Source organism: Columba livia, chromosome Z (assembly GCF_036013475.1).
Source record: "Columba livia isolate bColLiv1 breed racing homer chromosome Z, bColLiv1.pat.W.v2, whole genome shotgun sequence".
In the NCBI taxonomy this organism is placed as follows: Eukaryota; Metazoa; Chordata; class Aves; order Columbiformes; family Columbidae; genus Columba; species Columba livia.
The window spans coordinates 81,590,575-81,613,739 of NC_088642.1; the positions used below are offsets into that span (position 1 = coordinate 81,590,575).

General features: G+C 41.1%; 1 protein-coding gene across 2 annotated transcripts in view; it reads left to right on the forward strand.

Annotated features, from left to right (window-relative positions):
- The window catches only part of ADGRV1 (adhesion G protein-coupled receptor V1), a 272,375-nt gene that overhangs the window by 196,002 nt on the left and 53,208 nt on the right, over positions 1–23,165 (forward strand). For both annotated transcript variants that reach the window (XM_065046531.1, XM_065046532.1), the window contains exon 86: positions 22,898–23,055. In XM_065046531.1, the coding sequence (XP_064902603.1) occupies positions 22,898–23,055 (158 nt within the window). The remainder of the gene's footprint in view (positions 1–22,897; positions 23,056–23,165) is intronic.

Genomic DNA, 23,165 nt, shown 5'->3' on the forward strand with positions numbered 1-23,165 from the left:
CTGGTTAAGCTGCTTTTCAAGCACATTTTTGGTCAAGCTGTAGCCAAGCTTTAGCCTCGCTTTTTAAAATGAAGCAAACTGTACAGTTTCTTCTAGTTCCCAGAAAGCTTTTTGCAGTCATTTCTGAGACCCGGCTGTCTGCTCCTTGCACTTTTAAGAGCTCTTTTCCCTCTGACAATTCCTCCAGGTTTTGGAAATATCTCTTTTTTAGCAGTATCATTTATCTGTCCAAAGGAAGAATGATCTCCCCCTCTACATCAGTACATCCCTCCTGATTTGTTCATTTTCCTGTTTAAGTTCTCCTGTGGCAAACAATCTGAGCACAGAAGAATCACATGTTCCATTACAATACTTTAAAATTATAGAAATATCCTTGTATTTGGTTTCAGTGATGGCAATATGATAACATCTAACAGCAGAAAAAAGGCTAAGCTAAATTTCTCATAAATATATATTCTTCCTACCATATGGTATCTGTGAGAAATAATGAAAAAAAAAAAAAAAAAAGAAAAGATTGTACAGGAAAATTGCTTTCTGAAGAAAACAAATGCTTCAGTGTCCTGTACAGTCTAGCTTGGGGCAAAGGCTTTTCCAGCAGTCAGTGGGCCTGTGACTGCAGCCACATCCATGGAACAGAACACAAGTCTGCAGAAACCTGGAAATTATTAATTTTTTTTTGTGGCTAAGAGTTACGACTCTTCCTGTTACAGAATCACAGAACCACAGAATCCCAGAATGTCAGGGGTTGAAGGGCCCTGGAAAGCTCATCCAGTGCAATCCCCCCATGGAGCAGGAACACCCAGATGAGGTTACACAGGAAGGTGTCCAGGCGGGTTGGAATGTCTGCACAGAAGGAGACTCCACAACCTCCCTGGGCAGCCTGGGCCAGGCTCTGCCACCCTCACTGAGAAGAAGTTTCTTCTCATACTTAAGTGGAGCCTCTTGTCTTCCAGTTTGCACCCATTGCCCCTTGTCCTACCATTGGTTGTCACCAAGAAGAGCCTGGCTCCATCCTCCTGACACTCCCCCTTTCCATCTTGATCCCCAGGAATGAGTCACCCCTCAGTCTCCTCTTCTCCAGCTCCAGAGCCCCAGCTCCCTCAGCCTTTCCTCACACGGGAGATGCTCCACTCCCTTCAGCATCTTTGTTGCCTACATCGCAGTTTCTCTGAATCAGGCTCTTACACATGATCGTGGCATGGGGCACAAATTAATGTCTAGGATCCATGGCCAACACTATTTGGAAAAAGGCGCTTCACAGAGATGCATTCCAGTACCAGGTGCGTATGGACGGGTCAAGGGCACTTGGTGCATCCTTAGAGGAGCAAGAGTCAGACCCGATTTCAGACAAAACAAGCAGTGCAGTTGCTGCCAGAATGCTCATTTTCCTTGAGCCCTGCTGTGTTGGAACCCAAACTACTGATAAAACAGAAGAGTGGAAACAACTAAGATACTGTCTTAACTGTCAGTTTGTTAAACATCTGTATGCTGAGAGCTGTACCATGCACAAAAATATAGTCTACAATTCCAAAGATACTCCCATGTGGTGGAGAACAAATGTGGAAAGGTAGCAGGTTCCCATCACTTCTGAGTGTACTGAAGAAGTGAAGGTTTGAAAGATGCACAAACCTGTAAGTTATTACGCATATTTGGTGTTACACAAAGTGCATGGAAGTTGCAGGAGATGAGACATGTTTACTTTAAAGTCTGGCTAGGACTGGAAGTTTGAATGATAAAGCCCATAAGTTTTAACTCATAAGGATAGGTGGGAGGGTGAGAGCAGTCTAGGCTCAGGGCTCAACCTGAACAAAAACATAAAATATGATAATTTGTGATGTCTTTTCTAAGTACTTCTCCAAGCTTAATTTGTTTTGATGTGGTTTTAAGGATAAAACCTTTATGAAGCATCTTTCCAGACGCTAATTTTTGATAAGTTTTATTTCAAGGGCTACAGCGCTCACAGTTTCCAATTATTTACTGGCTGAACTTACAAGGAGTCCCCTGTAAACCTTAATTATTTGTTACAGGTGGAGTCATGTTTTGTCTCTAACCCAACACCTGCCAGTGAACCTAGTCAGACAAAGTAATGGGTTCTGCTTTGGGTCTCCCCAAGTTGCATGACTTTCACTGCTGATGCACATTCTGGGCAGATATACCAAAAATGGAGCCCTCTTTCTTAAACAGGATGGCTTGTGACACTACAAATAACAGGAACTTTTTTACCTTCAGTGAACATTTGGATGAAGTCTCTTGTGTCCTTCTTCCTCTATTATTTCAATAGTGCTGAATTTAGCCCTGAATCTTAGAACAACATACTTAAAACACCAGACTTTTACAGGCAGGAATAGCTAAGAAAATAGCTAAGAATAGCCAGAAAAAAGCATACAGACGTGCTAAGAGGAAGAGGTTTATGTGACAAATGGAAGTGGAATTCTCATCCCCTAATGCTTGAGCTTTATATTCTGCACGAACTTGGAAGTGTCTCCAAGCCTGGTCCTCTCTCTCCAGCTTCTGCTTCCTATTATCCCGATTTTTCCACCTCTCTTCTCCTCAGTTCACTGGCAGATCACCTAGGGTTTCAAAGCTTTTGCAAACCACAGTTGCCAGATCTCAGCGCAGAATGGTGCTTGAACATCTGGATATGAGGCCAAATGCTGCGTGAACTGCTCAGGTGAACCAGTGGGGAACAAAATAAAAAACCTGCGTTTTTCACTGGTCGATTTCTCACCTTTCACTGTTTTGCCCTTCTCAGCAGGGTAAATTAGCCCATGCTGAGCTCTGTGTTACTGTAAAAGAAATGACACAGTCTCCCGCAGCATCCTTACAGCTAAACTGAGGGAGTGCGGTCTGGATGACCGGGTAGTGAGGTGGACTGTGAACTGGCTGAAGGAAAGAAGCCAGAGAGTCATGGTCAATGGGGCAGAGTCCAGTTGAGGCCTGGATCTAGTGCAGTGCCTCAGGGGGCAGTGCTGGGACCAGTACTATTCAATGTATTCACCAATGATTTCGATGAGGGAATAGAGTGACTGTCAGCAAGTTTGCTGACGACACCAAGCTGGGAGGAGTGGTGACACTGGAAGCTGTGCTGCCATCAGAGACCTGGACAGGCTGGAGAGCTGGGCAGGGAAAAATTTAATGAAATAGAACAAGGGCAAGTGTAGAGTCTTGAATCTGGGCAGAAGAACCCCAGGTTCCAGTATAAGTTGGGGAATGACCTATTGGAGAGCAGTGTAGGGGAAAGGGACCTGGGGGTCCTGGGGACAGCAGGATGACCATGAGCCAGCACTGGGCCCTTGTGGCCAGGAAGGCCAATGGTACCTGGGGTGGGTTAGAAGGGGGTGGTCAGTAGGTCAGAGAGGTTCTCCTGCCCCTCTGCTCTGCCCTGGGGAGACCACACCTGGAATATTGTGTCCAGCTGTGGCCCCTCAGTTCCAGCAGGACAGGGAACTGCTGGAGAGAGTCCAGCGCAGCCACCAAGATGCTGGAGGGAGTGGAGCATCTCCCGTGTGAGGAAAGGCTGAGGGAGCTGGGGCTCTGGAGCTGGACAAGAGGACACTGAGGGGTGACTCATTCCTGGGGATCAATATGGAAAGGGGGAGTGTCAGGAGGATAAAGCCAGGCTCTTCTGGGTGACAACCAATGATAGGACAAGGGGTAATGGGTATAAACTGGAACACAAAAGGTTCCACTTAAATATGAGAAGAAACTTTTTCCCGGTGAGGGTGGCAGAGCCTGGCCCAGGCTGCCCGGGGAGGTTGTGGAGTCTCCTTCTGTGCAGACATTCCAACCGGCCTGGACACCTTCCTGTGTAACCTCATCTGGGTGTTCCTGCTCCATGGGGGGATTGCACTGGATGAGCTTTCCAGGCCCCTTCCAAACCCTGACATTCTGGGATTCTGTAATACCGTGAACCAGAGCTACTTGCGTTATGTCTCTACTGCACCAGTATACGTACATTCCCACAGATCTCCCTCTCCCGCTCTCTCTCTCTCTCTCTCTCTCTATCTATCCTGGGAAAATTACTCGACTTCCATGACCTATAGCAACAGTTAAGAGAGTTCAAGATTTGTGCTTTTTGTATTCTGTACTTGTGCTTCATTTTCTAAACTCCCGCATTATTTCCAATGAAGCTGCCTAATGTGCTACCCACTGCTAAGGATTATTTAAAAACATTTCACTACTAAATGTGATGGCTTTAATTACCTTTTATTTATCCCTCATTGCCAACATATGTTTTCAGTGGAGGAAAATAGTTGGAGGCATGGGTTGAGTGCTTTTTTGTAACTTGGCAAATGTTTATGATTAATGCTAAGCAAATGTTAGCACATCAGAAACAGACATAATCACTGCATTGTGCTTTTAAATAATTAAAATAAAATGGCTGATTTGGGTGATGGAATTTTGAAAAGTGAAATAGGGAAAAATATTTGTTGCTAATGTAAAATTCCCAGCAACTGTTAGGCTCTGACACACCAAGATAATCTTAAAGGGTTGTAAGGATAAGTTGTTATAGGTGAAAACTGCACCCACAAATGACCTTGGGACCTGATGCTTCAAACAGGTTCAGATCAGGGGATTTATGTGATGAAGCAAAACTCCAGAGATGTATCTGAATGCTGTGTAGGACTTAGGCAAGGGCACCAGAGGGACAAATGCTCGCATCCCTGCCACTGGCAGCTTTTAAAAGCTTCACATTTCCTTTTAGGTTCGACAAGAAATAAGCAAGATAGTCCCTCCTACTTTATGGTCTTTAATTAGCAGAACACTGCCTACTGCTACTAAAAAAACCTCATTCTCTGTTTGTCTGTTTTCCAACAGCTTAGAAAAGGCTTTATCCAGTGTGCTAGAATATAACAGGAAATGCTAGAATAAGAAATAGTGAGATCAATACCAGTAACTGGCTCTGACTTCTTCATAGCCAGCAACATGCTGTTTATAATAAGTATATACATCTAACCTCTTGTATTTGATCTTCCTAAAAAGAGTGCTGAGGTATGTCTGAGAAAAGGGAACGCAGCTTTAGCAGCTTGATTTGTACTTGCATTATTAAATCTAGTTGTCAATATGGCTCATGCAGAAGCAGTATGTCTAATAGAGAGCCTGCAATAGAAGGAGTTGTAGTGTGTGCTTGTCCTGGACATTCATTGTGTTACAACAAAACATGCAGATTAAAAAAGATGTGCAGACTAAATACTGTTTTGAAGTGGGGATAAAAACTTTTGCATGACATTTTTGCTGTTCTGCATGCCAAAGGGCAGGACTGTGAGCCTTATTTAGGTCTCACAATTTGCACATGGAAACATCTTTTTTAGCTGGATTTGTAAAATCCTTGTCTTAATGAATTAATAGAAAAAGTAAGCTAATTAGGAGTGTCTGTCCTAAAAGCTAGTACAATGGAAACATATGTTGTTCATCAATTACTTGGATGACGGAACAGAGTGACTGCCAGCAAGTTTGCTGATGACACCAAGCTGGGAGAAGTGGTGACACTGGAAGCTGTGCTGCCATCCAGAGACCTGGACAGGCTGGAGAGCTGGGCAGGGAGAAATTTAATGAAATAGAACAAGGGCAAGTGTAGAGTCTTGAATCTGGGCAGAACAACCCCAGGTTCCAGTATAAGTTGGGGAATGACCTATTAGAGAGCAGTGTAGGGGAAAGGGACCTGGGGGTCCTGGGGACAGCAGGGTGACCATGAGCCAGCACTGGGCCCTTGTGGCCAGGAAGGCCAATGGTACCTGGGGTGGGTTAGAAGGGGGTGGTCAGTAGGTCAGAGAGGTTCTCCTGCCCCTCTGCTCTGCCCTCGGGAGACCACACCTGGAATATTGTGTCCAGTTGTGGCCCCTCAGTTCCAGCAGGACAGGGAACTGCTGGAGAGAGTCCAGCGCAGCCACCAAGATGCTGAAGGGAGTGGAGCATCTCCCGTGTGAGGAAAGGCTGAGGGAGCTGGGGCTCTGGAGCTGGACAAGAGGACACTGAGGGGTGACCTCATTAATGTTTACAGATGTATAAAGGGTGAGTGTCAGGAGGATGGAGCCAGGCTCTTCTCAGTGACAATCAGTGACAGGACAAGGGGTAATGGATTCAAACTGGAACACAAGAGGTTCCACTTAAATTTGAGAAGAAACTTCTTCTCAGTAAGGGTAACAGAACACTGGAACAGGCTGCCCAGGGGGTTGTGGAGTCTCCTTCTCTGCAGACATTCCAACCCGCCTGGACACCTTCCTGTGTAACCTCATCTGGGTGTTCCTGCTCCATGGGGGGATTGCACTGGATGAGCTTTCCAGGGCCCTTCAACCCCTGACATTCTGTGATTCTGTGATTCTGTGGTTTTCCTGAATGTGAGAAATATTGAATAGTAAAAAAACAAAAATACCCCATAATAATAGATTATTTTTTCAAAACCATTTATGGTGACTGATACGCATGAGGAAAAAGCCTTAGATATAAACACGAACAAAATAATTAACTTACATCAGGCAGATAATTCCTTATATATTTTTAAAATTACAGTGTTAGCAAGAACCCTGCTCCAGGAGATTTGAAGCTGGTTTCTAACAGCTTGTTTTGCTGGTCAGATGCTGAGGACTACAAGTTTCTGGGACTTCTAGGACAATATACCTGGGAATCCTGAGCTTCCAGTGCCTTGGAAGCCTAAACTCTATTAATGGTCTTTAGTCTTTGCTTTCACAGGAGGGATAAAAAAAAAAACAATAAAGAAAAATAAGTAGGTATAAAATTGTACGGAGAAATTTCCATAAGATAATATAGTGAGAAGACTGAAACATAATGGCCCATGTTCTAAAACAACAGCAAATGGGTTCTCTTTTTAGGAAAGCATTGCTTAGGCATTTTATTTTTTCCCCTTTTCCCAACTGTTTAGCTCTACAATAATAGCAGCAGTAGAGAAAAACAAGAAAATTGGCTTTTTTGCTTTATTATGCAATAGAACTGTTTTATTGACAAGACTGTTGTTGCAGTCACTGACTCAAACTGAATCTTGTGAAGATCCTGCTCTTTGCTGTTTCAAAACAGAATCTTGGCACTTCTTCATTCTTTGTTCATGGTCAACTGCATTTCTATTGTTGGTGGTTACTCTGTGAGCACCTCCATTAATGTATATGTTACTACTTGTAATTAATACTGCCATACAGTAAAGGTGATAGGGTCAAATTTCTAGCAGCACTTAGCACTGATGTGGAGTTGTCTTTTAAAAGATCGTTGGGACAATCTGTCCAAATGTAAACAAGAATGAGCAAACCTTATCTTGATTTCTGACAATTATAAATTCCACTGCATTCTGAGTTTACATTTCTTTACTAGGATAGTCTAACTGTGTTTTAATTACCTTCTTTCCCTCCTTCTCCTCTTCTTCTCACTCCCTTTCCTCTTTCTTTTGCTGCATAAAGGAAAGAAATGAAAAGAAAACTAAATAATGCAAAGGGTTGACTGCTATATTATCACCCTATAAAATCCAGAAGAGCTGTTGTTAAACATTTTGCATTTCATTTCAAAATTACATCCAGTAAAAGAATTATTTTCCCCGTGTTGAATTATATATGAAATAAAAAGTATGGCCCTATCTCTGAGCTAGTCTGCATGACATATAAACTGATTTAAATTCACCAAAGACAACACAGATTCCATTTTTGTTCATACTGAGGAATATCCACAGCAGTAGTATTGGCAGTCAGAGATTTCTTGAGAAATTTACAGAGAAAATCCTGTATTTCCTTTTCAGGAAAAGTGATTAAACAAAAGCAAAAGTAACATTGTGGTGTAATCTTTGGGCTGCAGCTGTAGGAAAAGTGTTTGCCTTTTAAATTTTATTCCAAAATAATTCCATAGGTATATACAACCTTTTAACTCTTTTGTTGAAATTATCAGGTGAGAATTGTTTTTTTTCCCCTGATTCCAGTTCGTGCACCCCAACTCTTAGGTAAGCATGGCAAATTGACCCAGGAATCTTTTACATTTTGACATCTGAATTTGTGTAGTTGTCACTGAGACCACATCTAAATGTAGGATAACCTGTGCAACAGCTGGTGGAGCATCCTGGCCATGGGTTTCTGAAGCACTTGCACAACATTATTTTTGTGCAAAGGTGCCCAAAACTGTAAGAGGAATGTGTAGCTCCAACAAGTTCAGGTTTTAATATTTTTGGGGCAGAGGCTCAGTGCTTGTGCAAAGGCTGCTGTTCCATGTCTTTGAGAGGTGCCATATCTACCCCAGGAAGCTGCATTGGCTTCATGACACTCAGCTGCAAGAACCAGCTTATCTCAAACTCTATTTCTGCAGCATGCCAACACTGCCCAACAAAGCACAGCCTTGTAAAACCCTGTTAATAAACAGCTGCTGGGCCCAGTAAAGCACAGTATTCAAGAACGGGCTGTTTGTCATCCTGGGACAAACAGATGTGGAAGAGGTGGTGAGCGCGTCCCTCACTTGGAGGTGGCTTTCTATGCAGAACCACGTCCAGAGGGGACCTGAGCTCCTTGGGCATTGCCCTCAGCGTTTGCTCAGCATCAGCACCTTGGAGCCACAAAGCCGAGCTTTGCTAAGCGGCAGCTGGGTGCATATCTGCCAGTTTACCACCTGGGAAAGGCAGATGCAGTTTTTTTCAGACTGCTCGAGAGGAAAGAAGCTGGTACTTCCTCCTGAGCAGTCACGCCGCGGGTTTCCGCTCTGCGCGATGTTCTGCACACAATGTACCCAGAGCTGCGTCTGTTTGCAAAGCAGGAAGAAAAAAAAAAAAACATAAAAAATAAAAACCACCCTGAAAACCCAAAACAAACAACATTCTGCACTTTGAGAAAACCTCTATTAACATCCAGAGATGGAGATTCTCCGGCTGCATTGTTTGGAGGTGAGAATTGAGGCAAGGTTTTAAATAAAAAGCTTCACTAATGTCAGGAAGGGTTGCTTGTGGTTCACTTATCAGCCAGAACATTTATTTATATTACTGTTCTTTGCTTATCAGTAACAGCACCAACATGAGCTTATGCTAGAAGTTCAGCAAACACTGCATTCTTTAAGTTATAAAAAGAAACGACTCTTTATAAATGCTGATGCATTGTGTTACATTTACTTGACATTTTGCTAGCTTTCCTAAATGTCTTAACTTACTAGTAAAAGCCTACTTATTTTTAGCAAATTTACTTTGTAAATTACAAGAAGATTTTTTTTTCAGAACAAGAAGAAACAGGAACTGACAATTCAATAGCTTCAGATACATGTCCTGCAGAGAGAAGTGTAATATTTACAGCTGTTGCATCGGTCGTCTGAAATTTCAGAGGTGCTTTACAGAGAGCATTCTTTGGGGCTGGAATCACTAATATTAGAAAACATTTTGCTTTGTAAAATGTAACACCAAGCAGAGCACAAGTTTTTAAAAAACTTGTGTAATCATCATGCGCCCTTTAATTTCAATACAATCAGTATTTCAGACACAACTGATTGCATTTAGGAGCCAATTATCAAAGTGGCACCCATTTTTTCATGGAAAAAAATAGACAAAATTTTTCTAGTAAGTGCATGTGTGCAGGTAAACACCACTTTGAAATCTTAAACTGTCTAGGTAGAAAGTTACAATGTGTAATGAATACATTTCCAAGATTTTTTTTTTTTTTAAATACAGAATCAGAGGTATTTTATAATGTTGTACTGCAACTTGATTTGAGAAAAAACAGAGTTCAGTGCATGTAATTTGGCCAACGTAGGTTAAGTGTCCAGTTTGTTTAGAAGTCATTAAAACAAAAAGGGGGGCAAAAGAAGGAAAACCAAACATAGTGGCAGGGATTTTCCAAAGAATATAGAAGAGCTTGTGGGCAACCGCATCCTGCCCAGGCAATGGCAGTGGGATGAGGGCTGTGTCGTCCCTCTTTGAAAGCTCCAGCAACACCCTTTGACTCAGTTATAAACCAGTGCTCAGTTATAAACCCAGGCGAAACCTTGCTCTAAGGCCATTTATGGGAGTTACCCGATGTAAATATAAATTAGGTAGCTCTGGGTATATTGAGCTACTCTCTTGTTGCATAGATGCACAAAAAAAAACCAACAGCAACAAAACCAAACCAAACCAATCTATTTCTAGAGAGGAACCTCTTGCTAAAAGAAACCCTCACATACTGAGAAGCCATCAAAATATAAAGCCATGCCACATTTCAGTTGGCCTCCACTGCTTGAACAACCTCTCCGGCCTGCCAAGGGGGACTTGAGTGTACTGAGACGGCTGTAATTTTTGCTGACCAGTGTGAAATTGTTCTTCCCTCCTTAGTCCTGCAGAATAATCAAGCCTGCTTGGAGGCCAGGTCATTGCTCAGTGCACTCGTATGAAGGTTTCTGAAGCACTGAATAATGAAAGGGAACATATTGTGTCTTCTTGAAGCCCCATATCACTGTGCTGGCCTTCCAGTGCTCGATTTCTGAAGCACTGAATAATGAAAGGGAACATATTGTGTCTTCTTGAAGCCCCATATCACTGTGTTGACGTCCCAGTGCTCGATTTACCTGAGCCAGGCCACTTCTCCTAAAACTTCCCATGTGCCCAAGGTTGGTATGAATAACGAGCTGTTAGAAATGCAGCATGCGTCTGACCATTAATTCTCAGCTTTGGTAAAGATGCTGTGGCCTTTTGAGCCTTATTTTTATCAACACATCTGTGGCCTTGTGTTGTAATGCTGAAAGCCAGGTCTTTGTTCTTATCAAATCAGTGTTTTTACACTTCTGAATGAGCATTGCACAGCATTTAGAAAAACAATGTTATCATAAACGTTATCATTAGCATCATCGTAATTACATAATAATTATTATGTTTTGGGGTTTTTCTGTATAGTGACTGGAATTTTCTTCTTCACACAAAGATACTCAAACAGTTATAAACATTCACTTTTGTTGGCTGGGAAATTATGACATCCAAATTTGCAAAAAGACCAAGTTTTTTTTAGTCCTCTGTATATTTTCTTATTTTAACTACTGAAATATGACCATTGCAGTATGAAGTTAGTGTAATTAATTGATATTTCAATATATTTTATTAGCAAATTTTAATTTAGACATAAACACTGTGATAAACTGTAAGGAGATACATTCTCCTAACCATCCCTTGGTTTTCTCTAGAAGTTTGATCTTACCAATGCAAGCCAAATCAAAGGAAATAAAAACAAAACTGGTTTATCAGTTTTTAGGACCAAATTTAATTCTCTGAAGGGGTCTGTTTCTCTCCAGCTGTTAGGTATCTACCATCATCCAAAATCAACAGTTTCACTAGGTCTCTTAGAACTGGGGAGGTTACTACTTGTCTCTAGGGTCTGGAATACGGTTGGTGTAGCGTTGATGGACTGTAGAGGATGGAGGGGGCCCAAATATGCTGTAGTTTCATCAAAATGATGCTCCTTGCTTGACCACAGATCCCTGGATGTTCATGTGTCAGTGTGGGTGTCCGCCAATAAGCTGATATTGAATGAGAATGGGATTTTTTCCTTGATCTTCATTTTTCCTTTTCACTTAACCAAGTAGATGCATTGTGCCAATATTGGACCAATGTCTGGCTGAAAATTGATGTTTCAAGCTGTACTTTGATTAAATGAATTCGTAGAGGCAGGAGCCAGTTGTCCAAGCACTGTCCTGACAGCTGCTTTGTGATTTTTGACCTGGCACTGATATCCTCAAATGCCTTGTAAAAATTATTTTACATGACTAAGTTTTCTTTCTATGCCACAATGGAAATTGTAATCTTTATAGTCCATGCTTAATAAGTATAGTTGATAAAAGCATGACTCAATACTATCACTTGCATGTCAGGCTATTATTCAGAGCACACCTGGTTGCTTTCTGAAGGCTTAGGGAGAAAAATGTAATGCATGAGCGTTGCATTGTATTGCAATGTGTCTTGCCCTTTGCAAAAGAAAATAGAAATATTCTTTGCTGATAGGTTGTTTTAAAATTCTCTTGTTTGTGTCTTATTCATATCTTTAGAGAGAGACCAGTAGCAGAATGCCACACATATTAGCAGTGAAAGTAAAGTTTTTGGTAAGCATTATTTTAAGTATTGGATAAATACTGCATTGGTAATCAGGAGCTATACATGTTTTTCACTGTTGTTTTGCATCTACAGGGTTACTTTTCCTATTATGCAGTTTGGATTATGCAATATTTTAGCTGATTATGATATAAAGGGGCTTGCTTATCATCAGGGACATTGGCAAGCAATATCTTAGTTAAATACCAAATAGGATGTAAATAAAATACATACTAAGCATGTTCTCTGAGTGTGTGCAGTTATCCTGTGCCTGTGCATGGTTTGCTGTTATTGATAATGAAGGGAAAGGTGAAGGGAGAAAGGAAGAGGGGAAAGGAAAGAAGAAAGGAAAGGGAAGGGAAGGTGAGGCAAGGAAAGAAAAGGAATAGAATTAAAGAATTATCTACAGTGAGGGAAAAAGAGAAAAGGCAAGGGCAAGGGCAAGGGCAAGGGCAAGGGCAGGGGCAGGGCAGGGAAAGGGAAAGGGAAGGGGAAGGGGAAGGGGAAGGGGAAGGGGAAGGGGAAGGGGAAGGGGAAGGGGAAGGGGAAGGGGAAGGGGAAGGGGAAGGGGAAGGGGAAGGGGAAGGGGAAGGGGAAGGGGAAGGGAAGGGAAGGGAAGGGAAGGGAAGGGAAGGAAAGGAAAGGAAAGGAAAGGAAAGGAAAGGAAAGGAAAGGAAAGGAAAGGAAAGGAAAGGAAAGGAAAGGAAAGGAAAGGAAAGGAAAGGAAAGGAAAGGAAAGGAAAGGAAAGGAAAGGAAAGGAAAGGAAAGGAAAGGGAAAGGGAAAGGGAAAGGGAAGGAAAGGGAAAGGGAAAGGGAAAGGGAAAGGAAAGGAAAGGAAAGGAAAGGAAAGGAAAGGAAAGGAAAGGAAAGGAAAGGAAAGGAAAGGAAAGGAAAGGAAAGGAAAGGAAAGGAAAGGGGAAGGGAAGGAAAGGAAAGGAAAGGAAAGGAAAGGAAAGGAAAGGAAAGGAAAGGAAAGGAAAGGAAAGGAAAGGAAAGGAAAGGAAAGGAAAGGAAAGGGGAAGGGAAGGGAGAAGGGAAGGAAGAAGGGTGAAAACTCTGCTTCTTGTTTTGGGCTTGACTCTGTGGATTGCCTGGGAAATGTTTGACAAGTGTTCACCAGAAGAGAAAGCTTTATCTACATTAGAACAGAACCTCAGGGGCCTCACTGGAAAGAGCAGTTAAAACACAGAAAGAAGTACTGCCTTACATCTTTCCTTGTAAGGCATGTACTTTATGTATTTATTTTTTTCCTCAGGCATTAATTTCTGGTCTTGAAAGCAGCTTGTAGTTTGTGCCTGGATACTTTTTTAATGGACCTAGCCCTGCTCCTTGGGGATCTGCTAAACAGAGTTAATCTCTTCTGTGACTACTCTGAGGGTCATCAGCCAGTCTTGGTATGGTTTAAACCCCTTGGCTTCTGTTTTCCAGCAAAACAACAAAAAAATTGCAACATGGAGAAAGTATTATTATTTTGCTTTTTGCATACTCATAGATGGCTAGTTCCTTTGCCTGTTTTCAGTTTGCCAACACATGTCCCATCTCTTTAGAATGAAAAAAACAAAACCAAACACAAACACAAACCAAACCAAACAAACAAAGAAAAAAATCAAAACTATTTATTTTCTGCTTTTCTGACTGGAACATATTAATGAGACCATTGGTAGTCTTCATTGCTTTCCTGTGAACTTTTTTCATGTAATTCCTGTTTTTTAAATATGCCAAAACCAGACAGAGCTTGCCTCTGAGGTTTTTGTAATGCTGACTAGAGCAGAACGATTATTTCGTATGTATTGCAGTATATGCTGCAGTTCATAAACCAAAGTATGACACTGACCACTTTGCAACAGCATAAAGTTATGACTCATGTTCTGCTTAATGTGATCCACAGTAATATACAGAGTTTTTTACATAGAATCATAGAATACCAGGTTGGTACAGAGCACAAGGATCATCTGATCCAACCTTTCTTCCAAAAGCCCGGTCTAGACAAGCTGGTTCAACACTCGTCCATCTGAATCTTAAACATGTCCAATGTTGGGGAATCAACCACTTCCCTGAGGACATTGTTCCAGTGGCTGATTGTTCTCATTGTAAAAAATTTTCCTATTATGTCCAATCAGAATCTCCCCAGGAGTAACTTTTACCCATTGTCCCTCATCTTTTCCTTGTGACTCCTTGTACAAAGGGAGTCTTCGTCTTCTTTATAGCCACCCTTGAAATACTGGAACACGGTGCTGAGCTCTCCCCTAAGCCTCTTTTCTCAAGACTGATCAATCCCAGTTCTCTCAGCCTTTCCTCCAGTGGCAGCTTCCTGGTCCACAGATCGTCTTTGTGGCCCTTCTCTGGACCCTCTCCAGCCCAACCACAGCTTCTTTGTACAGTGGTGACCAAAACTGAACAGTATTCCAGGTGTGGCCTGACAAGTGCTGAGTAGAGCAGGATAATGATTTATTTAACTCCGCTGGTGATGCCCTTGCTGGTGCAGCCCGGCGTCCCCTTTGCCACCTTTGCTGTTTCTGACCTTTGAAGCGATGTTATTACATATCTAGTGATCTCAAATTTTCCCCTGTATATTCCAAGACATATTGAAAAAAATCTGTCAACAGACTAAATATGTTATCAGGTAATATTTTTTGTAATTCTTGAATAAAACTTCTCAAGGAACTTTAAAATGTCCTTCAAATATTGTTCAACATCTTTCTTGGTTACTAATAGACTGGAAAATATTACATTTACCTCATATAATACAAGCCTGGGATAAAAGAGTTTCCATTCAAATTTACAACAGCACAATGCTGGGAAAGAAGTACATTGAAAGTCGGTTATAATTGACAATGTTATTGTCATATGAGATCTGTTCTGAAAATGTAGCATGGTATTCAGTGGGAATATGTGGAAAGAATTGTATCTTGCCAAGAATAATCGGCTATGCAAAAATAGGATGGCGAATAACTAGCTGTTTACCAGTTCTTCACAAAAAGTTCTGCATATTGTGGGTGATAAACTGAGCTTGAGACAACAACTTTGTGCTATGGCACAAAAGGCAGATGTAGTATTGGCCTATATATGGAGCAACTTAGTCTTAAGGACACATAAAATCCTGCTGTAGTCCTGTACTGAGATGAAATACTATCAAAGGTGCTTGACCCCATAAATTAAGAAATACATCAACAAAATGGTGTGATCAATGAGACAGGTGGCGGTCTTAAATATAAAATGTGCTCAGACAGACTGAAAGATCTAGGACTCTTTAGTTAATAGAAGATCAGAAGGGAAAGTTGCAGCAATTTACAAGTAGGTAAAGAAATGTTGCAGCAAACAAGGGAAAGATCTGTTTCCCACATCCATATGGGCTATGCCAAGATGTAATGTGTGTTAACGGAACCACAGAAGATTAAGTATAACAGTAGGAAATGGTTGCATGTTCTTTATCAGGCTGGACAGAGATCAGGCAGTAATGACGCAGCGCGTGGTAGGGAGAAAATCTTTTTTTTTTATGGAGAGAAAAGCTTTTTAGTTCTCTGCCACAGTACAGTTTCCTTTAGTAAAAGGTTCACATGCACAGTGAGTCATTTCTGGCGATACTTCAAAAATACTTTCAAATTTTCACTCACGTTAAACCATCCCGTAACTGCATCCATGACACCATCACAGCCCAACACTTGCTGCGGTTTTAGGTAGCAAGGTGGCAACTGTTACACACACAGTTGTTTTTTGGCCGAGATGCAAACCCTATCTGTGCAGTAATGCTTAAATATACTCCAGACAAGTGCTGCACCACCCTCCATTGCCATAAAGCACATCAGGTTGGGCCACTCTCTTTAAATGCTTTTTCCACTGAATTTTAATATGTGTTGAGTCTGTGTTTTCATTATGTTGTGTGATGTGCTGTTAATGTATCTAGAAAACTGCATGAAGTAGAGTGAAGTCTATGGGACTAACCCATGTCCCTTTGGCACTGAATTTGTTGTATAATCTTGTAGAAATCTCTAAAATATCTGCTCTAGAAACAGAAATTTATCTGGTATGAACACGGCTTGAATTTCCTCAGGAACCAGTGACTATCATCTCAAACGTTACCCATTTTAAGATGAGCATACCATTTCCTACTGGTTTTCTTCAAAGCAGTTCATAACAACATAAGCAATGTTTTCAAAAACAGCACAAACAAACAAAACTGTTGACTTTTTTTTTTTTTCCCTGTGAGGGGAGAAGATAACAAAACATGGTATAAACATTAATCTTGGTGCTCAGTGTATTTCTGGAAAATGACTGCTGTTGGCAATGTAAAACAAAAAAAGAATGGAGCTATATAATGTGTTCAGGCTGAGAATTTGACAGGTTCAGGAGGCTTTGACACTGCAAAAGCTGATAGGGTCATCTGTTCTGAGGGAATGCCCACCACTGGTTCAGTCTCAAACAGTTGATAAAACCAGTATTTTCCTGCATGCAGTTTTAAAGTAAATGAACGTTATTTTTGTTTTGCTTTAAAATCCTCTGCTTTAAAGCTCGGCAGCTCGTCCTCCCCCTCTACTCAGCCCCAGCGAGACCACAGCTGGAATATTGTGTCCAGTTGTGGCCCCTCAGTTCCAGCAGGACAGGGAACTGCTGGAGAGAGTCCAGCGCAGCCACCAAGATGCTGAGGGGAGTGGAGCATCTCCCGTGTGAGGAAAGGCTGAGGGAGCTGGGGCTCTGGAGCTGGACAAGAGGAGACTGAGGGGGGACTTTATTGATGTTTATAAATATATAAAGGGTGAGTGTCAGGAGGATGGAGCCAGGCTCTTCTCGGTGACAACCAATGGTAGGACAAGGGGTAATGGGTGCAAACTGGAACACAGGAGGTTCCACTTAAGTATGAGAAGAAACTTCTTCTCAGTGAGGGTGGCAGAGCCTGGCCCAGGCTGCCCAGGGGGGTTGTGGAGTCTCCTTCTGTGCAGACATTCCAACCCGCCTGGACACCTTCCTGTGTAACCTCATCTGGGTGTTCCTGCTCCATGGGGGGATTGCACTGGATGAGCTTTCCAGGTCCCTTCCAATCCCTCACATTCTGGGATTCAGTGATGAGCTGCTCTGTATTGATTCGCTGAATTGGTTCTACTCTCATGGTAGATGCCCATGTGTGTAAAACATGACTAGTCCTGTATGTAAAACACGAGTAGTCCTGAATTGTGTGTGCAGGGTCCATGGACTGGGAACTTGAGCTTGGTGCTAAGGGAAATAAAATACTACAGCATTACCTGGACTTCACTGCTTTGGGATTACACCTCACTGCCAAAAAATGTGCAGGTATTTGATATAAGGAACAGCAGTATTCCAAAACATGCAGAAATTTGGTAGAAGGGACCAGACGGAACAGCATAAACTTGTGTAAGAATTATTGCACTTGATGTAGGCACACAGGAGTGATTTATCAGCTGAATTGCAAACGAACATAGAGAAGAGAACTGAGTTTGTTGGCAATTCTGAGATGCAATGCAACAGATCAGACCTTCTCAGAGTTTTATACTTAAAACTGCATTGAAATTAAAAGGCCAGAGCATGTAATACTTCCAAAAAAGGGTTGATTATCAAACTGGTAAGCTGCCCAGAACATCAGATGCAGATAATAATTATCGTCATCTATGACGAGTTCATAAAAGAAAGACATTTTAGGGTTTTTTGTGTTTTACTTAGATACAGGTCATACGCAGTTGTTGCAGATAATTTGTCAGATTAGCAACTTTTTTGCAAGTAGTTATTTGTCAAAAACTTTTCCATTGTCTCGCCTGCTCGCACTTAGTAGAAAATTGTTGAGTATGTTGTAAGAAGTAATACAGAGTTCTAACTCAGAGGTGATGTAGCCTTTTTCCACAACAAAGCCAAGATCTGGAACAGAGCTGGTTGCTTTTTAAGAAAACCCAGGATGTGTGGACGTCTAGAAGTCTATGAAGATCATAACCCAGCTTGCCTATTTTCATTTTTTAGCAGTCCCATCTACTTTGTGAATAATTTTGCGGAGTAAGCATGGATAAATGACTCAGACTTTGCCTTTTGTGAGGTTGTTTTAGGTGCAGGGATTTCTCTCTCTAAATGGAGCTGATGAAATACAAACAGAAGCAAAAATTAATGTTGTCCGACCTTTGCCTTTTACTTTCCTGAGGTAACACGAGCAATACGAGCAAACTCACATGGTGCCACAATTCCCTGTTCCCTGTGCCAGCCTAAAGGAAGGGAGAAGCTAAATCCTGTGCCCAGGATTAAATAATAACAATAATGAAAATAAATTATAAATTTAAATTAGCAGTAGGAATAACGATGATGTAGCTCTGAAGAGAAACTCACTTGACAAGTAAAAGTCAAAAAGAAAAATAAACGTTAGTTGCCTGCTGACAAACCAAAATGAGAACACCAGGTATTTGATAGACTAGAACACTTAATTTTCCATCAAGCTTAATTTTCCATAGTTTCAAGATGCATTTGAAGGAGATTGTCCTCAGCAATAATGAAATGAAACTGCCTTTAATGCTTTGAACTGCTTTAAATCTTTCTTGCTTAGAAGGGAACAAAATGTCAGTTTTTTCATTGAATACCTTTCTGAATTTTTTAGTCATTATTTCCTTAGCAAAGTTGCTTGTTTTCTTTCCTTTTTCTTTTTCCTTTTTTTTTTAGTTTAAATTATGTAATTATGCTAACAAACAGCTCCAGTATATATCTTGTCAGCTGATTTCTGTTTTTCTTTTAAAAAGTACTACAAAAAGAAAAGGTGGCCTTCCATATCTTATGTAGCTGGATTATCTCTTGAGATTTTAGGAAATGTTATAGTTTAGAAGATATTTACAAAACTTTACGAAGACACTTTAAGGGGTCAGATAAACGTACTTCACCACCTTGAGAAGAAGCAAGCCTAGCAGACCCTTTTTATAGATTTGAAGGGGAAAAACTAGAAAAAACAAGGTAAAGCCTTGATTCTGACTGAGGTCATTTTAACCAATGAATTGATTTAAACGATTTTGATTTTTTGAGATTATGTCTTTTCCAAAGGGAAGATAATATAATCTGTTGATTCTGTGTCCTAAACTTGCTATGTTTCTTGTATTTAGAAGTGTCAATTTAGATTGAGTTACATCTGCAATTTTTCTCTAGAGAGAAAAAAACCTTATATTTTAAAACCTTTTCTTATCATTCCATTCCTGGCAAAAAATATGTAAAGTACGAATCTTACTGCTTGTATTGAAAGAAAAAAAAAACACTAATATAGTTTATTTGGTTTTCTGTTGTGGTTATTTTGGGGTTTGGTTGGTTTGTTGTTTTTTTTCTTTTTATTATTTTAGAGTTCTTAAACAACAAATCATTACATAGTAGTATGGAATTATACCTTGAAAAACACATATGCTATAGACAATTATTTTAAAATTATTTCTAGCGTCTTTCATAGACTTATAACAGATACAGACCAACACAGGACTTTGGATAATGTGTTTAATGTTCTCAGAATGTGGAAAAAATAATTATAAGTTAGAAGCATCTGAGGTGTGAGTAGAGCTTTGTTTGTGAGAAAAGTGACACTGTGAGTGGAGTATGAGATTGGGAGGCTACCAGAGGGAGTATTGAAGATAATGAAAATGAGTTTGGCTAGGAGTAGTGAAAGAGAATCAAGTAATGGGAATATGTTATTCTTGAGGTCACCAGGGAAATTTATAACAATTTAAAAAAATCAGGGATAAAAATAGTGGTCACAACAAAGTGGTCAAAAACCACAAAGATGGACCCTCCAGTCAGAGAACAATAGTCAAGAAGGGCAAGAGTGGAGGCAGCGTGGGACAAAAGCTTAACAATTGTGTTTTTGATGACAAACAAACAAACCAACCTTGCTTGCAGGAGATAATGCTCTTATTTAAATAAGTAAGGTTTGAATTATGTGTAGGCCATTCCAGTTTCCACATCAGTCTGTCTAGGCCTTTTCCTGTAGAATAGTTGTGTTCTGGAACACCAACTTAGTTGAGGTTTTGGGACATTTTTCTTCTATTCCTATCCAATGCTAGGAATAGGTGAAAGTAGTTCCATGTGATACATGTGTCATGGTAATGGGATAATAAATTTTTGCCCCTAGTGTCAAGTATAATAAGTGGTCCTTTCAATTGGTCCCTGTAATGATATCCCCCATGATTTCCAGCATAAAATATAGCTTTCAACATACATCGTCACACTGCTATATGTGAATAAAACTTACAGGAAGCAGTGGTCATTGTTGAACTGCTCGTCATTGCTTTCAAGAACAAATCCAAAGTAAGATTTGTGGGTTAATATGGCTTTGTGTATTTCTTGTCTAAATAACTTTTCAGTGTCATCTTTAGAGCAAGTGCCTGGGGGTATTAGTAAAAGAGATCCATCAGTATGGGTTTTCATTTTTATGCAGCTATCATTAACTAAAGGAGTGCTCACAGAAAACTTTCAAGATGTTCAGATAGTTTTTTTTAGGAGTGTATGTGATCTCTGAAATACAAAAAGTTATCAAATTTTAAAAAATACTGCAGGTTTCAGAACATAAATTTGATTTTGTAGAAGACTATGCTTGTGCTAAGATTCTTGGCTTCAGTATAATAATTCAAAGTAGCACAGGTGATGAATAGAATCATTTTGGTTGGAAGACACCTTTAAGATTATTGAGTCCAACCATAACCTAAATCTAGCACTAAACCATGTACATAAGAGCTTTCATGACTTCAGTGCTAGTTTGGCCCACTCAAGAATACAATTGAGAAACAAAACTGTATTTCATACCTAAGGAATATTAAAAATTAGATGGATGAAATGGATCAGTTGTTGTGTCCAGGAAGCCCAGAAAGGCTGCGAAATCTTCATCCCTGAACACAATAAAAAGTCACCTGGACATGGTCCTGAGCAACAGACCCTGAACAACCTTCCTTGAGCAGAAGTTTGGACCAGATGACCTTCAAAGGTCCCTTCTAAGCTCAACCATTCTGTGATTCTGTGAAACAAACACCTTTAATTGCTATAGAGAGATCCTACCCACCCTGTTGCTTAACTGCTTGCTTGATGTCTGAGTCTGTATCTTCTAAGAGAGTTGCGGAAAATGTATAGATTCTGCTGGAAAATTATTTCGGGGATTCACTGAGTGTGCCAACTGATGGTCACAGAATCACAGAATCCCAGAATGTGAGGGGTTGAAGGGCCCTGGAAAGCTCATCCAGTGCAATCCCCCCATGGAGCAGGAACACCCAGATGAGGTTACACAGGAAGGTGTCCAGGCGGGTTGGAATGTCTGCAGAGAAGGAGACTCCACAACCTCCCTGGGCAGCCTGGGCCAGTGTTCTGTTACCCTTACCGAGAAGAAGTTTCTTCTCATATTTAGGTGAAACCTCCTGTGTTCCAGTTTGCACCCATTACCCCTTGTCCTGTCACTGGTTGTCACCAAGAAGAGCCTGGCTCCATCCTCCTGACACTCCCCCTTTCCATCTTGATCCCCAGGAATGAGTCACCCCTCAGTCTCCTCTTGTCCAGCTCCAGAGCCCCAGCTCCCTCAGCCTTTCCTCACATGGGAGATGTTCCACTCCCTTCAGTATCTTTGTTGCCCTGCGCTGGACTCTCTCCAGAAGTTCCCTGTCTTTCTGGAACTGAGGGGCCACAACTGGACACAATATTCCAGATGTGGTCTCCCCAAGGTGAGTAGAGGCGCAGGAGAACCTCTCTGACCTACTGAACACCCCCTTCTAATCCACCCCAGGTACCACTGTCCTTCCTGGCTACAAGGGCCCAGTGCTGGCTCGTGGTCATCCTTCTGTCCTCAGGACTCCCAGGTCCCTTTCCCCTATGCTGCTCAGTGATCTGGAGGAGCTGACACAGAATGCAGTCCCAGAGGCTTGCAGGACTGGCTGGACAGAGTACACCATGTCCACCTAACCAAACCCAGAAGGTACACCAGGCATACCAGTGAAAGATTGGCTCCTAGGTGTATATTATACCAGCATTGCCTCTAAGCTTAATTAGCAGCACTGACCTGACAAACAGAAGGGCTGGGTGAGTTACACCCTCTTAATAAGGGCAGCAGTGACCACATACTCTCTAGACATAGTGACTCCCTAGCTGTCCCTTGGGCTGCTCCGTCGTGCGTCATCTCCAAGTAGGTCAATGGCAATAAAGCATGTACTGATCTCCAGGGAGGTCACAGAAAACCCTGATCTCTCATGCCGTAGAGAGCTCTCTTTAGCTACCATCTCCATATTCTCCAAGACATCATCTTATATGCGTAATTTGATCCTTTTTTCAGGAGTAAGTCATGTTCTTGTCACATCTTTATAAATAATTATAACTTTAATAAATGGAAAGGGTAAGGAAAGACAGGACAATTTTTTTCTTAAAAAGGGAGGGAGCATTTGGCTTCAGTGTGCAAATGACATATAATTTCCAACAACTTGAGGAGGAATAGTTATCTTGCCTTTAAGGCTTGTTCATTTATTTTAAAAATATATTTCTCAAAATTTAATTTGTGGTTTCAGGAGCTAAGTATAGAAAATTGCGTAATGCCCTTTTAGACTTTGGTGACTAAGAGTGATCCCATTAAATGAATATAGCGTGCATGCACTTTGTTAAAATATAATTTGTTCCATTGCAACAGTTTAAATCTCTCCAACATTGGTTAGGCTAAAATATAACATACGTGGTTTTAAGGTGCAAATGTTGTTTTCCTTAGGATAGAATAACGAGATAAGAACCAACAGAACTCTATAAATGTTACTCTGGGAATAAAGTATAAAAATTTGTGGTTTGTAAAGCACATCTTTATTCAAAAACTTTTTTTTTTTTTTAATTTCACTTATGATGGTTTGAGGTTTTTGTTTTATGTTTACAAACAGAATTTTTTTTCCACTTTTTTCCCTCAGATGCTTCATTCCAAATGCCTACGCTGCGCTCTTCACCGCTGCTCTGGTGCCATTAATGTGCTTGGTGGTGGTTTTTGTGGTGTTCATCCACGCCTACCAGGTGACCCCGCAATGGAAAGCGTATGACGATATATTCAGGGGAAGAACAAATGCTGCAGGTACGATTTGTTGGCTACCCCTACGCAAACAAGTCTGGCTTTCAGAACGGTACTGACTGTTCTTTCCAGTTCAGAAAACCCCACTAGAAACCACAGGGACACCTACTCAT